Source organism: Protomyctophum parallelum (genome assembly GCF_964188405.1).
Source record: "Protomyctophum parallelum genome assembly, chromosome: 22".
Classification (NCBI taxonomy): domain Eukaryota; kingdom Metazoa; phylum Chordata; class Actinopteri; order Myctophiformes; family Myctophidae; genus Protomyctophum; species Protomyctophum parallelum.
Genome location: NC_139714.1, coordinates 36839646 through 36863809, shown reverse-complemented (window position 1 = coordinate 36863809; position 24164 = coordinate 36839646). Strand labels below are relative to the sequence as shown.

Here is a 24164-nt window from a genome sequence, read left to right as displayed (position 1 = left end):
ACACCCTGGACAACGCTCCACACGTCACCCTAAAACACCCTGGACAACGCTCCACACCTCACCCTAAAACACCCTGGACAACGCTCCACACCTCACCCTAAAACACCCTGGACAACGCTCCACACCTCACCCTAAAACACCCTGGACAACACACCACACGTCACCCTAAAACACCCTGGACAACGCACCACACGTCACCCTAAAACACCCTGGACAACGCACCACACGTCACCCTAAAACACCCTGGACAACGCTCCACACCTCACCCTAAAACACCCTGGACAACGCACCACACGTCACCCTAAAACACCCTGGACAACGCTCCACACCTCACCCTAAAACACCCTGGACAACACTCCACACCTCACCCTAAAACACCCTGGACAACGCTCCACACCTCACCCTAAAACACCCTGGACAACGCTCCACACGTCACCCTAAAACACCCTGGACAACGCTCCACACGTCACCCTAAAACACCCTGGACAACGCTCCACACCTCACCCTAAAACACCCTGGACAACGCTCCACACGTCACCCTAAAACACCCTGGACAACGCTCCACACCTCACCCTAAAACACCCTGGACAACGCTCCACACCTCACCCTAAAACACCCTGGACAACGCTCCACACCTCACCCTAAAACACCCTGGACAACGCTCCACACGTCACCCTAAAACACCCTGGACAACGCTCCACACGTCACCCTAAAACACCCTGGACAACGCTCCACACCTCACCCTAAAACACCCTGGACAACGCTCCACACCTCACCCTAAAACACCCTGGACAACACACCACACGTCACCCTAAAACACCCTGGACAACGCACCACACGTCACCCTAAAACACCCTGGACAACGCACCACACGTCACCCTAAAACACCCTGGACAACGCTCCACACCTCACCCTAAAACACCCTGGACAACACTCCACACCTCACCCTAAAACACCCTGGACAACGCTCCACACCTCACCCTAAAACACCCTGGACAACGCTCCACACGTCACCCTAAAACACCCTGGACAACGCTCCACACGTCACCCTAAAACACCCTGGACAACGCTCCACACCTCACCCTAAAACACCCTGGACAACGCTCCACACGTCACCCTAAAACACCCTGGACAACGCTCCACACCTCACCCTAAAACACCCTGGACAACGCTCCACACGTCACCCTAAAACACCCTGGACAACGCTCCACACGTCACCCTAAAACACCCTGGACAACGCTCCACACCTCACCCTAAAACACCCTGGACAATGCTCCACACCTCACCCTAAAACACCCTGGACAACGCTCCACACGTCACCCTAAAACACCCTGGACAACGCTCCACACCTCACCCTAAAACACCCTGGACAACGCTCCACACCTCACCCTAAAACACCCTGGACAACGCACCACACCTCACCCTAAAACACCCTGGACAACGCTCCATCCATCCCAGAATGCACTCTGTTCCTACCCGGAAGGAGGAGTGAAATCGCCTCATGCGCTTTTTGAGCAACTTAATGCAAGCGGGTGGGAGGAGAACTCTGGTGTCCTCTCTATTCATATTTACTCTAAGAGTAATTCAATGTAAATGTTTCCGTCCCATAGGTCAGAGTGGCCCTCAGAGCAGTAATTCAATGTAAATGTTTCCGTCCCATAGGTCGGAGTGGCCCTCAGAGCAGTAATTCAATGTAAATGTTTCCGTCCCATAGATCGGAGTGGCCCTCAGAGCAGTAATTCAATGTAAATGTTTCCGTCCCATAGGTCGGAGTGGCCCTCAGAGCAGTAATTCAATGTCAATGTTTCCGTCCCATAGGTCAGAGTGGCCCTCAGAGCAGTAATTCAATGTAAATGTTTCCGTCCCATAGGTCGGAGTGGCCCTCAGAGCAGTAATTCAATGTCAATGTTTCCGTCCCATAGGTCAGAGTGGCCCTCAGAGCAGTAATTCAATGTCAATGTTTCCGTCCCATAGGTCGGAGTGGCCCTCAGAGCAGTAATTCAATGTCAATGTTTCCGTCCCATAGGTCAGAGTGGCCCTCAGAGCAGTAATTCAACGTCAATGTTTCCGTCCCATAGGTCGGAGTGGCCCTCAGAGCAGTAATTCAATGTCAATGTTTCCGTCCCATAGGTCGGAGTGGCCCGCGGAGCAGTTCTTCCCTGCGTGCGTGCTGCGTTTCCGTGACGGCTGGGAGCCTCCCGTCCTGGCGTTCCTGGGCCCGTCCCGAGAGCAGGAGATGAACCGCATCGCCCAGACCATCGCCCAATCCCAGGTCCAGAGACCAGACGGAGAGGTGAATAATAATTATAACAACCTCTTTAACACATTCTGACCGGGCACCCATTTTGGTGTCAGCATCATGTTATGCTTTAGCTATTGAAAAATAGCAGATCTACAAGCTCATATCGCGCCACCGAGTGGCGCGATATGAGCTTGTAGGTCTGCTATTTTTGAAAAATCGAAGAACGATTGACATTTTTTAGAATCTGATCTCAGGTCAGAATGGGTTCATCAGACCAGTGTGTGTCCAGTGGAAACCTCGTATGAATCTGATCTCAGGTCAGAATGGGTTAAGCATTCTGTTGCACTATGAGCTTGTAGGTCTGCTATTTTTGAATGTGTCCCAGTCCAGTGATTTGAACCACAAGTCGCCAACTCTGTTATGTCACTATAGAACGAAATACATTCTTTCTTTTTTTTTTTGTGGTTTTCGTTTTTAGCCACATTAACACAGTTGGAATGTTAAAGAATGTTTTTATTCCATCAGAAAGTCGTTTTAGTGTCATTAAGTCGTTGTAATTACGTTGCAAAAATGTCTCTATAATGAAAGACTATTTTCCGTATTTTGGGGGTGTGAACATTCCTGCACGTATTTACATAGAGTCGTTTCGATTGGCCGTAGCTATCTTTGTCTCCAGTTACAGTAGCCGTGCAGTGTGTTTCTGTGACAATAGTAAATAGCCTACAACATCAGCATTATTGTTAACTTGATATGATGCTGTTGGATATTGTAATAAAAGTATAAATTAACTGATTTACCCGTCGTCCACTGAAGAAAAGTTGCTGCCAGTTTTATGTTTGTTTGAGGTCACCACACGCGTTCTGACGAGATTGTCTTAGTTGTAAATCCATTCTTCTGCCCTTTATTTCAGTGCACACATGTGCATGTTTAGCACTGTGTTTTAATCTCTGTAACTTTATTACCGTTGGATGCTGCTGCCTGATGATCAATACATGAATGAATAACATTGCGCGTTGCGGTGAAATCCTTTTATATAGTTTGATCAATCCATGACATCCATGCGTGATCGCGCATCGCGGTGAAATCCGTCGTTTATATAATTTGATCAATCCATGACATTGTTGTTAGAAGAACAGCTCAAATATTGAATGTGAAGACATAGTGTAGTACAAATCCTGGTGTGATCTTCTTAAAAAAGGATCATAACGCACGTCTAAGGACTTTCTGTTGGTAAGGTTTTAACTCTTTCACATCAGTGCACGGCTGATTCAAGCCATGCATTTAGGGGTAAAAAAGGTACCTTTGTACATATTAATAATGTAATGTAAACATACAGCATTTTTTTATTTAGCAATTAAAAGCATGGGTCTAAAACTACAAGTAACTTCATGGAATAAATTATAGCCTACGTGCAGTTGACAGTGTGGAGTGGTTAGTGGATGGGGGGAGTGTTTATGCAAGTATCTAGGGGTGGATACAAGTATCTATTGTCACACCCATAACTGGGCTCAAATTCTAGGGAAACTTTGAAGAGGGAATTATCTAATTTGGCATTTCTGGTTCAACAAGTTTCAAATGGTCATATCTTCTTCATTTTTCCACCAATTTCAATGAGCAATAGATCATATGAAAGGTTACAGTGTGCAGTTTCATAATATGTAAAAAACTGAAAAATGACCATGTCCCCCTTGTATATCAAACCACTGGCCCCGGTCACATATTCTTTCAGAGCGAACGTTTTTTTTTAACTCAAATCTTTGCTACTGGGAGGGAGGGTCCCTGGAACAACATATTTTCAGATGGCGGTCGGCGGCCAATTACAGATCCTTGACATGAAATAGTTTGAGAACCACTGATAGAAACATGAGGTTTTTCAGAAAATTGTCATGATTTAGAAGACATTTTTTTAATGTTGTCCTCTGGACCGAGACCAGATTCTACAAATGTCTTCTAAATCATCGTTTTCTGAAAACCTCATGTTTCTATATCAGTGGACCCCAAAAACGATCTGTATTTGGCCACAGACCCCAGGTTGCGCCACCACAAAATGCCAACTTATTTGGCATTTTTGACTATTTTGAAAAAGATTATTTTTTTCCCCGAATATTCAACTGGCCAATCTACATCGACACGTTGTGTAGATTGGTATTTTAAATATTTTATTTTTTAAATAGTATAACATGGCAAATAACTTTAGGGATAAGCATATATATAGGGCCATGTGGCTAAAAGTAATTAGCTGTCCAAAATGAACTCCGTTGAACTGTCTGTCGTCTCTACTTTTTCGTCGTCAGCGACTGCAGAATCAGAACCTTCCCTCGGCAGACGGGTACCACCAATCAGCAGACGCGTACCACCCCTCGACAGACCCGTACCACCATTTAGCAGACGGGTACCACCCCTCGACAGACCCGTACCACCAATCGGCAGACGGGTACCACCCCTCGACAGACCCGTACCACCAATCGGCAGACGGGTACCAGCCCTCGGGGGCGGAGCGGTATGTGCTCAGCGAGCCGACCCACAGCAGCCTGACCATGCTGGACCAGGATCTGGCCATGGCCGCCTTTAGGCACGCCGTCAGCCGCCAGGCTGACCCTAGGTAACCACGGCCACGCCATGGAGAACCGCTCTCTCTCTCTCTGTCTCTGTCTCTCTATCTCTCTCTCTCTATGTCTCTCTATGTCTCTCTCTCTCTCTCTCTATGTCTCTCTATGTCTCTCTATCTCTCTCTCTGTCTCTCTATCTCTCTCTATGTCTCTCTCTCTCTCTCTCTCTCTCTCTCTCTCTCTCTCTATCTCTCTGTCTGTGTCTGTGCGGGTGTGATCTTTAATATTCTGTCTGTCTTCTCGTGACGGTAGAGAACTGTCTGTCTGTCTGTCTGTCTGTCTGTCTGTCTGTCTGTCTGTCTGTCTGTCTGTCTGTCTGTCTGTCTGCCTGCCTGCCTGCCTGCCTGCCTGCCTGCCTGCCTGCCTGCCTGCCTGCCTGCCTGCCTGCCTGCCTGCCTGCCTGCCTGCCTGCCTGCCTGCCTGCCTGCCTGCCTGCCTGCCTGCCTGCCTGCCTGCCTGCCTGCCTGCCTGCCTGCCTGCCTGCCTGCCTGCCTGCCTGCCTGCCTGCCTGCCTGCCTGCCTGCCTGCCTGCCTGCCTGCCTGCCTGCCTGCCTGCCTGCCTGTCTGCCTGTCTGCCTGTCTGCCTGTCTGTCTGCCTGTCTGCCTGTCTGCCTGCCTGCCTGCCTGCCTGTCTGCCTGCCTGCCTGCTCAGGCTCTCTTTCCTCTTTCAGTTTTTCGGGACACTTCTCCATGGCTGTCAGATTGTTATATTAGTATTACCATGGAAACCTGCAAAACCAGTCCGTTCGTCAGGTCACGCCACCGTATATGGTCAACGCTCCATATATGGCCGTCTCCATCTATGGAGATCACGACACTGACCTCATCAAACCCTGGATAGCCATACATGGAGAAGACTGGATCATCACCTAGATCTGCATATATGGAGCCGGACTGCAGCTCGATCTGACCTCAAACCCTTAGATCTCCATACATGGAGCTGACCTGTTCTGACATTCCATATGTCGATCTGACCTCAACTGGCAACCTTGCGGTTACCATCCAGCCACTCTACCCCTGAGCCACCACCGCATACATAACGTACATAATGTTATGTATGTTTGTATGTTGTGTGTTCACAGAGGTCAGAGGTCAGCTGAAACCCTGTGTTGTGTGTTCACAGAGGTCAGCTGAAACCCTGTGTTGTGTGTTCACAGAGCATTGTGATAACTCATACATGTATATTATGTATGTTGTGTGTTTCAGAGGCCAGAGGTCAGCTGAAACCCTGTGTTGTGTGTTGTGTGTTCACAGAGGTCAGAGGCCGGAGGTTAGAGGTCAGCTGAAAACCTTTGTTGCCAAATCCAAGTACGACTTTGTGGCGAGAAACAACACAGAGCTATCTGTCCTTAAAGATGAGCTGGTGGAGGTACCTCATTACCATATCACTGCCACATCATTACCATCTCATTACCATATATAAACAACACAGCTCTCTGTCCTTAAAAATGAGCTGGTGGAGGTACCTCATTACCATATCATTACCATGTCATTACCATATAGAAACAACACAGAGCTATCTGTCCTTAAAGATGGGCTGGTGGAGGTACCTCATTACCATCTCATTACCATATCATTAAATACAATGATTACCTCATTACCATATAATGATATAAGGACTTTATTACCTCATTACCATATAATTATCCAATGATGACTTAATTTATTTATTTAATGATCATTTGATGTCACCCCAGGACCAATAGCAGTTCTACCAGCTCTGGCGCGTTGTGAGCTTGTAGATCTGCTTTTTTCGTTTGATACATTTGGTAGTCAGGGATGGAGCTCGAAACCCGATACCCGAAAAAACCCGATCACAAGTTTATGGAGTGCCCTATAGTAAAAGATGCTGGTTCTGTTCAGAATTTATTGTCATCTCCCGTCTTTCCACAAAATAATATAAAATACTCGATAGTGGTCTCGATAAGAACCCGGCTCGATGAGCCTGATCGATAAGGTGATCGTTAAACTGAATTATCCTTTTACGTACAATCTGCCTATTAATCTCCCACAATGCACTGCTCCTTCCTGTCAGGTGGTCGACGACAGGAAGCAGTGGTGGAAGGTCCGAAACGGAGCCGGGGCTTCGGGCTACGTGCCAAACAACATCCTGGAAGTCACCAGATCGGCCAATCAGAACGATGCGGGGGCGGAGCCGGTCTACAGTCACACCATACAGGTGCAGTATACAGTCATAAAGGGGCGGAGCTACATTCTACAGTATACAGTGATAAAGGGGCAGAGCTACAGTCATAAAGAGGCGGGGCTACAGTATACAGGCATAAAGGGGCGGAGCTACAGTCCACAGTCATAAAGGGGCGGAGCTACAGTATACAGTCATAAAGAGGCGGGGCTACAGTATACAGTCATAAAGGGGCGGAGCCACATTATACAGTCATAAAGGGGCGGAGCTACAGTATACAGTCATAAAGAGGCGGGGCTACAGTATACAGTCATAAAGAGGCGGGGCTACAGTATACAGTCATAAAGGGGCAGAGCTAAATTATACAGTCAGAAAGGGGCGGAGCTAAAGTATACAGTATGCGGTCATAAAGGGGCGGAGCTACAGTATACGGTCATAAAGGGGCGGAGCTACAGTTTACAGTCATAAAGCGATGACATCAGGGAACAACAGTTTTCTACCTCTGGTCTGCTTTGAGGCAGGACTCCAGAGAAGAAGGGAAGATATAACCTCATTGTCAGCTCTGTAGCAGTGGCCGGAAAACTGTGTTCTTCTGGATCGGACTAGTGAAGAAACACAGGGAAGGTTGCCGTATATTAGATTAGTCGATGGGTGGACTAGTGTAGAAACACAGGGAAGGTTGCTGTATATTAGATTAGTCGATGGGTGGACTAGTGTAGAAACACAGGGAAGGTTGCCGTATATTAGATTAGTCGATGGGTGGACTAGTGTAGAAACACAGGGAAGGTTGCTGTATATTAGATCAGTCGATGGGTGGACTAGTGTAGAAACACAGGGAAGGTTGCTGTATATTAGATTAGTCGATGGGTGGACTAGTGAAGAAACACGGGGGAAGGTTGCTGTATATTAGATTAGTCGATGGGTGGACTAGTGAAGAAACACAGGGAAGGTTGCCGTATATTAGATTAGTCGATGGGTGGACTAGTGTAGAAACACAGGGAAGGTTGCTGTATATTAGATTAGTCGATGGGTGGACTAGTGTAGAAACACAGGGAAGGTTGCCGTATATTAGATTAGTCGATGGGTGGACTAGTGTAGAAACACAGGGAAGGTTGCTGTATATTAGATTAGTCGATGGGTGGACTAGTGTAGAAACACAGGGAAGGTTGCTGTATATTAGATTAGTCGATGGGTGGACTAGTGTAGAAACACGGGGAAGGTTGCTGTATATTAGATTAGTCGATGGGTGGACTAGTGTAGAAACACAGGGAAGGTTGCTGTATATTAGATTAGTCGATGGGTGGACTAGTGTAGAAACACAGGGAAGGTTGCTGTATATTAGATTAGTCGATGGGTGGACTAGTGTAGAAACACGGGGAAGGTTGCTGTATATTAGATTAGTCGATGGGTGGACTAGTGTAGAAACACAGGGAAGGTTGCTGTATATTAGATTAGTCGATGGGTGGACTAGTGTAGAAACACAGGGAAGGTTGCCGTATATTAGATTAGTCGATGGGTGGACTAGTGTAGAAACACAGGGAAGGTTGCTGTATATTAGATTAGTCGATGGGTGGACTAGTGTAGAAACACAGGGAAGGTTGCCGTATATTAGATCAGTCGATGGGTGGACTAGTGTAGAAACACAGGGAAGGTTGCTGTATATTAGATTAGTCGATGGGTGGACTAGTGTAGAAACACAGGGAAGGTTGCTGTATATTAGATTAGTCGATGGGTGGACTAGTGTAGAAACACAGGGAAGGTTGCTGTATATTAGATTAGTCGATGGGTGGACTAGTGTAGAAACACAGGGAAGGTTGCTGTATATTAGATTAGTCGATGGGTGGACTAGTGAAGAAACACGGGGAAGGTTGCTGTATATTAGATTAGTCGATGGGTGGACTAGTGAAGAAACACAGGGAAGGTTGCTGTATATTAGATTAGTCGATGGGTGGACTAGTGAAGAAACACGGGGAAGGTTGCTGTATATTAGATTAGTCGATGGGTGGACTAGTGAAGAAACACAGGGAAGGTTGCTGTATATTAGATTAGTCGATGGGTGGACTAGTGTAGAAACACAGGGAAGGTTGCTGTATATTAGATTAGTCGATGGGTGGACTAGTGAAGAAACACGGGGAAGGTTGCTGTATATTAGATTAGTCGATGGGTGGACTAGTGTAGAAACACAGGGAAGGTTGCTGTATATTAGATTAGTCGATGGGTGGACTAGTGTAGAAACACAGGGAAGGTTGCTGTATATTAGATTAGTCGATGGGTGGACTAGTGAAGAAACACGGGGAAGGTTGCTGTATATTAGATTAGTCGATGGGTGGACTAGTGAAGAAACACAGGGAAGGTTGCTGTATATTAGATTAGTCGATGGGTGGACTAGTGTAGAAACACAGGGAAGGTTGCCGTATAAGGCATGTAAAATAGGTCAACGACACCTCCTTGACTTTAGATATCAAAGACAGGCCGGAGACTGACTGCCTTGAGACACATGAGATATGCAAAGAGTAGGCTACTATTGTTTTCAGCTAGACAGAACTTTAGCACAGGGTGTAGTAGAATAAGAATGAATTATTGAGTCTAGATACGACATTCCCCCCTTTCAGCGGACTTACCGTCTGCTGAATACAAAATGTGGAACAATAATTCCCTTATACCCCCCTTGACCCAATCACATGTACTATACTAAACATTAGGAAAGAAACAACAGAAAGTTACACTTTAAAAGTTCCCAAAAATAATTCCAGGCATTTTCATGCATATATGATGATTTACAATTGCACTTTACATTTTAGGATATACAGCTTGTCATAAATGATTTCTCTTTAGCCTCATTTAGCCCTGATAGTTGAATATTACCGCTTTCTTGACAACTAGGTAATCCTCAAACAATGCAAAAATGGAACATGATTTAGCACAATTAACTGACATTTAAACACACCACCCCTTTGTCTTACCCTGTGTTTTCATTTTTAAACACACAAGTTTTTACAGACATGCTTAATAATCCCGTTTTATTTTGAAATTGGTCCCGTTGACGAAAGCCTCGATTTTGATAACAGCACGCCGCAACTTCACTATTCCGTACCCCTTTAAGGCCTGGTAAATGACGAATCGACCTACGCTGCTACTGTTAACTTATCTCACCTTTACAGGCTAAATTATCTCGATATTAACAGCAAAACCTCGCACGTCGCGGCACCTAACTGCCTTTTCTTAGTTGACTATTATTCGCACACTAAATTTCATACGAGAAAACAATAATTAGCTCTATTAATACCAAGACGAATTACGTACTGACGCGTATTGATAGGGCCACTATCGTCCGACTGACTACAGCCACATACAATTGTTTCAATCGAGCTAAACATTATTTAATCATTTCCAAGACCCATAGGCTCTTTAATCAACTTTTTTAACTAATTTAAACTTCGACAAAACACATATCAACACATGCCTACATATATGTTGAATAAACTTACATTACACAAACGTTTTGAATACAGATAGATTGTTGAAACTCTTCCATCTGTTATAAATGAACTCTTTTAGTGTCGCAAAACATTGTCTCTTAACTTGTTTAATATCTATTATTCGTTTGAGAAAAAGTCAATCTACCGTAAAAACACAGTCACTGCTCCAAGATTAAGCGATAACCCAATATCATGCTACTTTTTCACCACAGTTACTTTTAGCCCCATACTAGGCCTACAGACCGAGTAAGGTTAATAGATTTAACTATTCTGGCTACCATTTTCGCTCTGGTTACTTTAGCCCACAATTCGACACAGAACTTATTCATACTGTATTTTAAATCCTTCTCAAATATAATTCCTCCCTTCTATGTGACGTACCTGAAGGCATTCGTGGTCAAACTGAGAACTGCATCATGTTATGAAGAAAACCTTGTTGCTTTTTCCGCGCACTGCCACTCACGTGTGTGTCCATTCCATTGTCCTTTCGTACCCCATCCAACACATAGTCACACTCCCCCCTTCCAGACACTATGAACATGAAATATCACATAATGACTGGAAAGAAAAATATGTACGCTCGTGCAGCTACGGGTCGATCGAAACGCAACACGTGAGCTTGCTCTGCTCTGTTTGAAGAATGAAGAATAAATGAAAAACGTGGTCGCCGCTCTCGACCGCTGATGAGATGAATCGCGCCGTGCCGTCCTGTCGCCGCACGCCGTCATGAAAGCTCTCGGTCGCCGCATTGCCGGAGACCCCCCTCGGTGGAAGACTCACTCGTTGAAGGCCTTGTAGAACGCCTCCCTCCTCGCCGCTGCTTGCCTGCCGTGAAGAGACGCATCCGCCCGCCGCTTGTAGAGCCTCTTTCCCCCGCATGGGAACTCCGCCGCGTCCCGCCGATTTGTGGAGATCCGCAGGTCGCCCGTCGTTGCGCTGTAGAGGCGCTTTGTCCCGCTGCTGCACGGCGTGTCTGGAGAGCCCCGCACGTGCCGTTCGTCCCCGCATCCCTTTGTTCCGCCGACCGCCGTTCGCCGAAAAAATAAAATTCAACTCAACGCCGATTTGTCAAAAATTGTCCACTGGTCCATTGTTCGTTTTACCTGGAATGGAAAACCATCCCAAAAGCAGTTTTTTCAGGCTCCAACTGAAGTAAATATTCCTACTTCAAGTACACTATCTAACTTGACTAAAATTAGACAAATAAGGACGAAGAGTTTCTCGGCATCAAAACCCTCAGACGATCAGATGAAGGAGCACGCAGAGAGATGTGAATTGAAGATGCATTCAGAGTTGTATTTATTGAGAGATTACACAGAACAGCAGAGCTTCCCCGTGGACCAGGCGAGCTGGCCCACGGGAGCAGGACACAGCCTAACCACCTCTCGATGGCTAGGCCCCTATAAGACCCCTTTAACATTGCAAACACAGACATTATATGTGGTCTACTTCAAAGAGAGGTTGTTCCAGGGAGGAGTCTAAACCTTTACATACAAAATGACATTGAGATGCATAGAAATGCTGTCTTGAGACTTAATCAAGTGACCTGTTGGTGGAAACAATAGCATATGCAAACTTCCTGTCACACCTAGTCGAGCCAGCTACTTACTATGCAGGATGGCTAGACCCTGCTTTTGAATGACAAAGGCAGGCCTTGCATAGACCAGAGTGACTGCAGACTTAGCACAGAGTGTAGTAGAATAATTATGTGCCATTTGGTTATAGCATGACGAATTATTGAGGCCATATACGACAGTAGAAACACAGGGAAGGTTGCCGTATATTAGATTAGTCGATGGGTGGACTAGTGTAGAAACACAGGGAAGGTTGCCGTATATTAGATTAGTCGATGGGTGGACTAGTGTAGAAACACAGGGAAGGTTGCTGTATATTAGATTAGTCGATGGGTGGACTAGTGTAGAAACACAGGGAAGGTTGCTGTATATTAGATTAGTCGATGGGTGGACTAGTGTAGAAACACAGGGAAGGTTGCCGTATATTAGATCAGTCGATGGGTGGACTAGTGTAGAAACACAGGGAAGGTTGCTGTATATTAGATTAGTCGATGGGTGGACTAGTGTAGAAACACAGGGAAGGTTGCTGTATATTAGATTAGTCGATGGGTGGACTAGTGTAGAAACACGGGGAAGGTTGCCGTATATTAGATTAGTCGATGGGTGGACTAGTGTAGAAACACAGGGAAGGTTGCCGTATATTAGATTAGTCGATGGGTGGACTAGTGTAGAAACACGGGGAAGGTTGCCGTATATTAGATTAGTCGATGGGTGGACTAGTGTAGAAACACAGGGAAGGTTGCTGTATATTAGATTAGTCGATGGGTGGACTAGTGTAGAAACACAGGGAAGGTTGCCGTATATTAGATCAGTCGATGGGTGGACTAGTGTAGAAACACAGGGAAGGTTGCTGTATATTAGATTAGTCGATGGGTGGACTAGTGTAGAAACACAGGGAAGGTTGCTGTATATTAGATTAGTCGATGGGTGGACTAGTGTAGAAACACAGGGAAGGTTGCTGTATATTAGATTAGTCGATGGGTGGACTAGTGAAGAAACACGGGGAAGGTTGCTGTATATTAGATTAGTCGATGGGTGGACTAGTGTAGAAACACAGGGAAGGTTGCCGTATATTAGATCAGTCGATGGGTGGACTAGTGTAGAAACACAGGGAAGGTTGCTGTATATTAGATTAGTCGATGGGTGGACTAGTGTAGAAACACAGGGAAGGTTGCTGTATATTAGATTAGTCGATGGGTGGACTAGTGTAGAAAAACAGGGAAGGTTGCTGTATATTAGATTAGTCGATGGGTGGACTAGTGTAGAAACACAGGGAAGGTTGCCGTATATTAGATCAGTCGATGGGTGGACTAGTGAAGAAACACAGGGAAGGTTGCTGTATATTAGATTAGTCGATGGGTGGACTAGTGTAGAAACACAGGGAAGGTTGCCGTATATTAGATCAGTCGATGGGTGGACTAGTGTAGAAACACAGGGAAGGTTGCTGTATATTAGATCAGTCGATGGGTGGACTAGTGTAGAAACACAGGGAAGGTTGCCGTATATTAGATTAGTCGATGGGTGGACTAGTGTATAAACACGGGGAAGGTTGCTGTATATTAGATTAGTTGATGGGTGGACTAGTGTAGAAACACAGGGAAGGTTGCTGTATATTAGATTAGTCGATGGGTGGACTAGTGTAGAAACACGGGGAAGGTTGCCGTATATTAGATTAGTTGATGGGTGGACTAGTGTAGAAACACAGGGAAGGTTGCTGTATATTAGATCAGTCGATGGGTGGACTAGTGTAGAAACACAGGGAAGGTTGCCGTATATTAGATTAGTCGATGGGTGGACTAGTGTATAAACACGGGGAAGGTTGCTGTATATTAGATTAGTTGATGGGTGGACTAGTGTAGAAACACAGGGAAGGTTGCTGTATATTAGATTAGTCGATGGGTGGACTAGTGTAGAAACACAGGGAAGGTTGCTGTATATTAGATTAGTCGATGGGTGGACTAGTGTAGAAACACAGGGAAGGTTGCCGTATTTTATGTCACCATAACGCCCTGTTTCATTATGTGAGGTCATTATGTCGTCATATTTATTGTACTGTCCTATTGTTTTATATATTTCACATTTATTCCATTGTTTTATATTGTTTAATATTAATATTCTCCCACATCTTGACACCAAAGCTCATGATGCCAAAGAAGGAGTTTGAGCTGTTCAAGGTAGGCCTGGCCCTGAGCCTATAGCTGGATTTGTAGATCTGCTCTTTAGTTGAGTTGCTGTGATGCTGTGATGTTTGGACGGTGCGTTGTGAGCTTGTAGATCTGACGCTGATGTGAGCAGTTTGGACGGTGCGTTGTGAGCTTGTAGATCTGACGCTGATGTGAGCAGTTTGGACGGTGCGTTGAGAGCTTGTGTAGATCTACACTACGATGCGTTGTGAGCTTGTAGATCGTCCATTCTGGGTCAAATGCTTCTCAGTGCAGTTTGCGGTGCGTTCGTTTCTTGTCTCAGTGCAGTTTGCGGTGCGTTCGTTTCCAGTCTCAGTGCAGTTTGCGGTGCGTTCGTTTCATGTCTCATGTTTGCGGTGATGCTGTGAGTGAACAATAAAGCCACACCATACATGCTCCTTCTGGCGTCCCGACATGTTCGGAAACGGAGGCGATGGAGATCAGATAACTACGTTGCGATCCTGTACTGTATGAGAGGGTCGGAGACACTCCGCTACTCGCTGTGTCTCACCTCGCCTCTCAGTCATTATAAAATACCCAGTAACCTGACACCTCTCAGTCATTATAAAATACCCAGTAACCTGACACCTCTTGTGGTTTATTGCTTCAATGAACTAGTTCAGAAAGCCCGTCCCAAGCGGATCTATTCCCATGTCGGAAGAAGCATGTATCGGCCTTAAAACGCCCCCCCCCCCCCCCCCACCCCACCCCCACCCTTTCATTATCGCCTCACGTTTCATTTCATTTCATTTCTTCTTTTTTTCACCCTTCCAGCAATTACTGGGAGAGCTGAACGAGGTAAAGGAGACCAACGTAAGGAAGTTGTTTTGAGAAGCTTTGATTATTTATTATTATTTAACAAACCCTATTTTATGTTCTATATAATGTATCTCTGTATGTTGAAAATATGTTGTTCCACTCCAGGGACCTACAAGCTCCAGGGATTGTGCCACACTACGAGCTTGTAGATCTGCTATTTTTCAACAGCTAAAGTATTTACGGTTCAAGTGGTTAAAAGTGTCTTTGGTGTCCATCCTGAATCGCTGCGTTCCGACACACACACACGCACACGCACACAAAGCACCGCTCAGTTCAGACGGGTCTGATTTATTTTTCATCTTTCCCTCAGAAACAGACCATGAAGACAGCGGCCACAGCCATGCCCCTCGCAACCCACCACCCCATGCCCAGCGCAACCAACCACCCCATGCCCCTCGCAACCCACCACCCGATGCCCAGCGCAACCAACCACCCCATGCCCCTCGCAACCCACCACCCCATGCCCAGCGCAACCCACCACCCGATGCCCAGCGCAACCCACCACCCGATGCCCAGCACAACCCACCACCCCATGCCCAGCGCAACCAACCACCCCATGCCCCTCGCAACCCACCACCCGATGCCCAGCGCAACCCACCACCCCATGCCCAGCGCAACCCACCACCCCATGCCCCCAGCGGCCCCCATGCTTCCCCCTCCGGCTCCGGCCCCCTCGGCCAGGCTTCCCAGCCCTCCCCTCCCCCCCCCGGCCGCCAGCGAGCCCCACCCCCACCCGGGCACCGCGGCAGGCGGGCGCCACAACGCCCCCGCTGGAGACCCGGGCAACGTCACCATGAGGGAGCAGCGTGCCAACCAGCGCCACGCGCCCGTTAACCGTGAGTGATGGATGGATGGTGACTAACACACTGAGCGCACAGGACGAAGTTCACCGTCCTTTCAATTAGTAACGCCCAGCGTAATAGTTTAGGGATAAGGGGTTTAGCGGTGAGGAAAATGGAGCCCTATATGACTACAACTAAAACCCAAATAAAACCCCAAAACAACACTGCTCCACAGGAAGGAAGTCCAACATGGAGGAGGTTTAATTTGTACCATATATTTCCCCACAGGGAGGAAGTCCAACATGGAGGAGGTTTAATCTGTACCATATATTTCCCCACAGGGAGGAAGTCCAACATGGAGGAGGTTTAATTTGTACCATATATTTCCCCACAGGGAGGAAGTCCAACATGGAGGAAGTTCAGGATGAGTTGATGACCAGGCTGACTCTGGGCCGCAGCGCGCAGAAGAAGATCCACCACCAGGTGCATTCTGGGCCGGCGGCACGCCACCCCGCCTCGGCCAGCGTCACCTACGACTCCGCCCCCAATGAGGTCAGAGCCTGGCTGGAGGCCAAAGGATTCTGCCCCGTGTAAGTTTAATACGTTCCTCTGTCCACCGCTGACGCATTGACACTTCCTGATGTGTCGATAGTTCCTGATGATGTGTCGATAGTTCCTGATGTGTCGATAGTTCCTGATGAAGTGTCGATAGTTCCTGATGTGTCGATAGTTCCTGATGAAGTGTCGATAGTTCCTGATGTGTCGATAGTTCCTGATGTGTCGATAGTTCCTGATGTGTCGATAGTTCCTGATGTGTCGATAGTTCCTGATGTGTCGATAGTTCCTGATGATGTGTCGATAGTTCCTGATGTGTCGATAGTTCCTGATGAAGTGTCGATAGTTCCTGATGTGTCGATAGTTCCTGATGTGTCGATAGTTCCTGATGTGTCCATAGTTCCTGATGTGTCGATAGTTCCTGATGTGTCGATAGTTCCTGATGTGTCGATAGTTCCTGATGATGTGTCGATAGTTCCTGATGAAGTGTCGATAGTTCCTGATGTGTCGATAGTTCCTGATGATGTGTCGATAGTTCCTGATGATGTGTCGATAGTTCCTGATGTGTCGATAGTTCCTGATGATGTGTCGATAGTTCCTGATGTGTCGATAGTTCCTGATGATGTGTCGATAGTTCCTGATGTGTCGATAGTTCCTGATGATGTGTCGATAGTTCCTGATGTGTCGATAGTTCCTGATGATGTGTCGATAGTTCCTGATGTGTCGATAGTTCCTGATTACGTGTCATGTGTCTCTCTCTCTCTCTCTCTCTCTCTCTCTCTATGTCTCTCTCTCTCTATGTGTGTGTCTCTCTCTCTCTCTATCTCTCTCTCTCTCTCTCTCTCTCTCTCTCTCTCTCTCTCTCTCAGCACCATTACCAGTCTGGGCGTTCTAACAGGAGCTCAGCTGTTCTCTCTCAACAAGGAGGAGCTAAAAACAGTGTGTCCAGATGATGGCGCCAGAGTGTTCAGTCAGGTGACGGTCCAGAAAGCTGCGCTGGAGGTGAGTGAGTACTATAGAGTATACTATAGTATACTATGAGTCTATAGAGAATTCTATATATTTTGAGGTATTTGTTTACTTGAGTATTTCCAATTTCCACTATACTTTTACTCCTACTCCACTCGACTAAAACTAAGACGAAAAATGTTCGTCGACTACCTTTTTCCACTGATGAAAACTACATGGAAACTAAATCAAAACTAAGCTATGACGACTAAAACTACGTTTTAAATATACTGATGATTTCGCCAACCAATAAAAACTAGACTAAAATGTTAGGAAGGGACTAGTGGACAAGAGATCCAGTATAAGTCATTTTACACTTGGTTGCATGCTGAAAATAGCCAATCTACAAGCTCACAACGAGCGTTGTGAGTCTGTAGATCTGCTATTTTTGCATACGCCTGTAAGGTCGTCGAGGCTAGGGCAAGTGCTACGGGCTAAGATGGAGTCTGAAGAGGTGGGTTTTCAGACTGCGGAGGAAGGTTGGGAGTGAGTCTGTAGTTCTGACTGCAATGGGAAGTTCATTCCATAGTTTAGATTGGGAGTGAGTCTGTAGTTCTGACTGCAATGGGAAGTTCATTCCATAGTTTAGATTGGGAGTGAGTCTGTAGTTCTGACTGCAATGGGAAGTTCATTCCATAGTTTAGATTGGGAGTGAGTCTGTAGTTCTGACTGCAATGGGAAGTTCATTCCATAGTTTAGATTGGGAGTGAGTCTGTAGTTCTGACTGCAATGGGAAGTTCATTCCATAGTTTAGATTGGGAGTGAGTCTGTAGTTCTGACTGCAATGGGAAGTTCATTCCATAGTTTAGTTTGGGAGTGAGTCTGTAGTTCTGACTGCAATGGGAAGTTCATTCCATAGTTTAGATTGGGAGTGAGTCGGTAGTTCTGACTGCAATGGGAAGTTCATTCCATAGTTTAGATTGGGAGTGAGTCTGTAGTTCTGACTGCAATGGGAAGTTCATTCCATAGTTTAGTTTGGGAGTGAGTCTGTAGTTCTGACTGCAATGGGAAGTTCATTCCATAGTTTAGTTTGGGAGTGAGTCTGTAGTTCTGACTGCAATGGGAAGTTCATTCCATAGTTTAGATTGGGAGTGAGTCTGTAGTTCTGACTGCAATGGGAAGTTCATTCCATAGTTTAGATTGGTTAGTGAGTCTGTAGTTCTGACTGCAATGGGAAGTTCATTCCATAGTTTAGTTTGGGAGTGAGTCTGTAGTTCTGACTGTAATGGGAAGTTCATTCCATAGTTTAGATTGGTTAGTGAGTCTGTAGTTCTGACTGCAATGGGAAGTTCATTCCATAGTTTAGATTGGGAGTGAGTCTGTAGTTCTGACTGCAATGGGAAGTTCATTCCATAGTTTAGATTGGTTAGTGAGTCTGTAGTTCTGACTGCAATGGGAAGTTCATTCCATAGTTTAGATTGGGAGTGAGTCTGTAGTTCTGACTGCAATGGGAAGTTCATTCCATAGTTTAGATTGGGAGTGAGTCTGTAGTTCTGACTGCAATGGGAAGTTCATTCCATAGTTTAGATTGGGAGTGAGTCTGTAGTTCTGACTGCAATGGGAAGTTCATTCCATAGTTTAGATTGGGAGTGAGTCTGTAGTTCTGACTGCAATGGGAAGTGCATTCCATAGTTTAGATTGGGAGTGAGTCTGTAGTTCTGACTGCAATGGGAAGTTCATTCCATAGTTTAGTTTGGGAGTGAGTCTGTAGTTCTGACTGCAATGGGAAGTTCATTCCATAGTTTAGATTGGGAGTGAGTCTGTAGTTCTGACTGCAATGGGAAGTTCATTCCATAGTTTAGATTGGTTAGTGAGTCTGTAGTTCTGACTGCAATGGGAAGTTCATTCCATAGTTTAGTTTGGGAGTGAGTCTGTAGTTCTGACTGTAATGGGAAGTTCATTCCATAGTTTAGATTGGTTAGTGAGTCTGTAGTTCTGACTGCAATGGGAAGTTCATTCCATAGTTTAGATTGGGAGTGAGTCTGTAGTTCTGACTGCAATGGGAAGTTCATTCCATAGTTTAGATTGGTTAGTGAGTCTGTAGTTCTGACTGCAATGGGAAGTTCATTCCATAGTTTAGATTGGGAGTGAGTCTGTAGTTCTGACTGCAATGGGAAGTTCATTCCATAGTTTAGATTGGGAGTGAGTCGGTAGTTCTGACTGCAATGGGAAGTTCATTCCATAGTTTAGATTGGGAGTGAGTCTGTAGTTCTGACTGCAATGGGAAGTTCATTCCATAGTTTAGTTTGGGAGTGAGTCTGTAGTTCTGACTGCAATGGGAAGTTCATTCCATAGTTTAGATTGGGAGTGAGTCTGTCGTTCTGACTGCAATGGGAAGTTCATTCCATAGTTTAGATTGGGAGTGAGTCTGTAGTTCTAACTAATGGGAAGTTCATTCCATAGTTTAGATTGGGAGTGAGTCTGTAGTTCTGACTGCAATGGGAAGTTCATTCCATAGTTTAGATTGGGAGTGAGTCTGTCGTTCTGACTGCAATGGGAAGTTCATTCCATAGTTTAGTTTGGGAGTGAGTCTGTAGTTCTAACTAATGGGAAGTTCATTCCATAGTTTAGATTGGGAGTGAGTCTGTAGTTCTGACTGCAATGGGAAGTTCATTCCATAGTTTAGATTGGGAGTGAGTCTGTAGTTCTGACTGCAATGGGAAGTTCATTCCATAGTTTAGATTGGGAGTGAGTCTGTAGTTCTGACTGCAATGGGAAGTTCATTCCATAGTTTAGATTGGGAGTGAGTCTGTAGTTCTGACTGCAATGGGAAGTTCATTCCATAGTTTTGGAGCCAACATCTCTGGTGTGATTAGGTGGTGTCTTGTTTTCTACCTGCAGGTCTTCTTCTGACCACCCCCCCACCCCCCCTCCCCCCTGAAGGTCAGAGGTCAAGGTACCGTTGAGCACAAACACGCTGCGTTCTGATTGGCCAGCTTTAAATGAATGACTCATGCCCTGCGATGTGGGTTTTCAGCCAACCACTTCAGCCCTATACAGCCCTATACAGTACACACCGTACATTTTGGCCATTTTTAAATAGTTTTTCAAAGATTTTTTGTATACGTTTGAAAAATGTTTGAGACATTCTTTTTTGCGGCTTTCGCCTTTATTTTATATTTTTTATAGAGGGACAGACAGTAGGCTGACAGGAAATGGGGGAGAGAGATGGGGGGGGGGGGGGGGTATAATGAGTACTTTCTAATTTAGGTACTTTTGGTACTTTAACCCCAAACTGTATGTACAGTAAATAGCAGCTTAACATTTTCTAAACATTTGACTTTTTTTTCCGAAAACTTAGCTCAGGATTGTGTTTATTTCAACAATCGGCCTCAATCCTACATTTTTCTGCAACTACTTTTGTACTTCTTTTATACTAAAGTACATTTAGAATTCCGATACTTGTAACGGAGTAGTTCTGTAGTGCAGTATCGATACTTTCACTGAAGTAAAAAAAATACTTTTTTCCACCCCTGCCTGTTGACGGTCTTTTAATTTTGATCCAAAAGAACGACTGAAGGAAACCGTTCCGGCTGTTTGACATTCATTCCTAAACCTGGCTGACAGAACACGGCGTGTAAAAAGCTCTGTATAGAATATTAAGTAATAAAGTATAGAGATAGTTTTAGTACAGTATACCCATTACCCTCCTTAACTCATTTGCACACCCACTAAAACCCACTTTTACACCATCGTTTGCTGCTGGTGTCCCTTTTTAGACGAAGAAAAAGCGTTTTCAGGAGGTGAAAACGCCTCCCGGAGTGGAAATCTTTGAGAACACCATCTCCATGTATACGGGCAAACGATGAATCCGCAAAGCATGTGACATCACAACTAGGGCTGTGAATCTTTGGGTGTCCCACGATTCGATTCCGATTCTTGAGGTCACGATTCGATTCAACTCGATTCTCAATCCAAAAGTTTTTTTTTTACCAGATTCAAAACGATTTTCTATTTAAAATGATTAATCGATTCAATACATAGGATTTCATCACAATCTACTCCAGTCTTGAACTGAAGTGACTACAGTAACTTGAAAATGACTGAAGACATGATGTTTACTGTGATTAGGGGGAGCTTACATTTCATATCACAGACACCATGTAGTGATATGACTGAAGACATGATGTTTACTGTGATTAGGGGGAGCTTACATTTCATATCACAGACACCATGTAGTGATATGACTGAAGACATGATGTTTACTGTGATTAGGGGGAGCTTACATTTCATATCACAAACACCATGTAGTGATATGACAGAAGACATGATGTTTACTGTGATTAGGGGGAGCTTACATTTCATATCACAGACACCATGTAGTGATATGACTGAAGACATGATGTTTACTGTGATTAGGGGGAGCTTACATTTCATATCACAAACACCATGTAGTGATATGACTGAAGACATGATGTTTACTGTGATTAGGGTAAGCTTACATTTAATATCACAAACACCATGTAGTGATATGACTGAAGACATGATGTTTACTGTGATTAGGGGGAGCTTACATTTCATATCACAAACACCATGTAGTGATATGACTGAAGACATGATGTTTACTGTGATTAGGGGGAGCTTACATTTCATATCACAAACACCATGTAGTGATATGACTGAAGACATGATGTTTACTGTGATTAGGGGGAGCTTACATTTCATATCACAGACACCATGTAGTGATATGACTGAAGACATGATGTTTACTGTGATTAGGGTGAACTTACATTTAATATCACAAACACCATGTAGTGATATGACTGAAGACATGATGTTTACTGTGATTAGGGGGAGCTTACATTTCATATCACAGACACCATGTAGTGATATGACTGAAGACATGATGTTTACTGTGATTAGGGGGAGCTTACATTTCATATCACAGACACCATGTAGTGAAAACTCCTGTAACTGTAACCAGAAAATTTTTTTTTTGGAAATTATGAATCAATTTTGAATCGCTCATAACGGAGTCGCGATTCTAATTTGAATCGGGTTTTTTTGACAGCCCTAATCACAACGCATATCTCTGTTGTCTGTTTTGACAGCCCTAATCACAACGCATATCTCTGTTTTTGACAGCCCTAATCACAACGCATATCTCTGTTTTTGACAGCCCTAATCACAACGCATATCTCTGTTGTCTGTTTTGACAGCCCTAATCACAACGCATATCTCTGTTGTCTGTTTGGACAGCCCTAATCACAACGCATATCTCTGTTGTCTGTTTGGACAGCCCTAATCACAACGCATATCTCTGTTGTCTGTTTGGACAGCCCTAATCACAACGCATATCTCTGTTGTCTGTTTGGACAGCCCTAATCACAACGCATATCTCTGTTTTTGACAGCCCTAATCACAACGCATATCTCTGTTGTCTGTTTGGACAGCCCTAATCACAACGCATATCTCTGTTGTCTGTTTGGACAGCCCTAATCACAACGCATATCTCTGTTTTTGACAGCCCTAATCACAACGCATATCTCTGTTGTCTGTTTTGACAGCCCTAATCACAACGCATATCTCTGTTGTCTGTTTGGACAGCCCTAATCACAACGCATATCTCTGTTGTCTGTTTTGACAGCCCTAATCACAACGCATATCTCTGTTTGGACAGCCCTAATCACAACGCATATCTCTGTTGTCTGTTTTGACAGCCCTAATCACAACGCATATCTCTGTTGTCTGTTTTGACAGCCCTAATCACAACGCATATCTCTGTTTGGACAGCCCTAATCACAACGCATATCTCTGTTGTCTGTTTTGACAGCCCTAATCACAACGCATATCTCTGTTGTCCGTCCGGAGGAAACCTCATAACTCCAAAATGTTTCAGGAAAATGAAAAATATACGCTTTTAAGGAAATTAATAAAACCTGTATATTTTTTTAAACAATGCAATACTGCCTCATCAAAGTTGGTGTTGTTGTGACATTATATATTGTCAATTACTTGCATGAGAAGGAGAGAGGTGGTGGAGTTGGCTGTTTTAGCGGACAGTTTGAGGGTCCAATGGAGTTAAGAGGTTTTGTCCATTATTGGTTCAATAACACTGATTTATGGAAGAAAAACAAAAACCTCAAAAATGGAGTTATGAGGTTTCCTCCTGACAGCAATGTATTACATTGATGCAGAGCCGTAGGTGATATTTGGAGTTCCTAGAATGAACCAAGGACTGTCTAAAGAGGACAAGACGCGGAGACCGTAAGGGCGCCGCCATGTTGCTCACATGTTGCTCCATGGAAGGAAAGAAACATGCGCAATGGGCTTTATGCAGCCATCACTTCCTCGTTCAGCTTCCTTGGTCTCAACTGCGCATGTTTCTTTCCTTCCATGGAGCACCATGTGAGCAACATGGCGGCGCCCTTACGGTCTTCGCTTCTTGTCCTCTTTAGACAGTCCTTGGAATGAACAAGCACTGTCTCTTCCCCCCCCCCCCTTACCACCCTCCCCCCCTTCATCCTACGAATACAGATGTAGCGACTAGTGATGCTGAATGTTAACCATGATGTAAACAAACCGTATTGACAATATGCACACGGCAGCCATCTTGCCAGCAAGGTGCTACCTAGGAGCAACTTCCCACAGACAGCCCAATTCATCCAAACAGAAAAGTCCTATTTAATTGTATTAAACAACGTCAAACTCACCAACATTGCAGCTGTACGGAAAGCTTGAATTATCCTCTTTCTATCTGCAATGTGTTTGTCGAATAAAAATCCACTGTAGACATGTTGTCATGAGCTACTCTCTGTCAAGAAATTCCT

General features: G+C 45.0%; 1 protein-coding gene across 1 annotated transcript in view; it reads left to right on the top strand.

The window, feature by feature from the left end:
* Positions 1 to 24164, top strand: part of LOC310853169 (epidermal growth factor receptor kinase substrate 8-like) — a gene marked incomplete at both ends in the record, with an annotated part of 36921 nt that overhangs the window by 10240 nt on the left and 2517 nt on the right. Inside the window, 7 exon segments of the mRNA XM_083757408.1 lie at positions 2131 to 2293; positions 4537 to 4742; positions 6106 to 6220; positions 6887 to 7030; positions 15360 to 15885; positions 16226 to 16421; positions 17256 to 17388. Coding sequence (XP_083613534.1) covers positions 2131 to 2293; positions 4537 to 4742; positions 6106 to 6220; positions 6887 to 7030; positions 15360 to 15885; positions 16226 to 16421; positions 17256 to 17388 — 1483 coding nt within the window.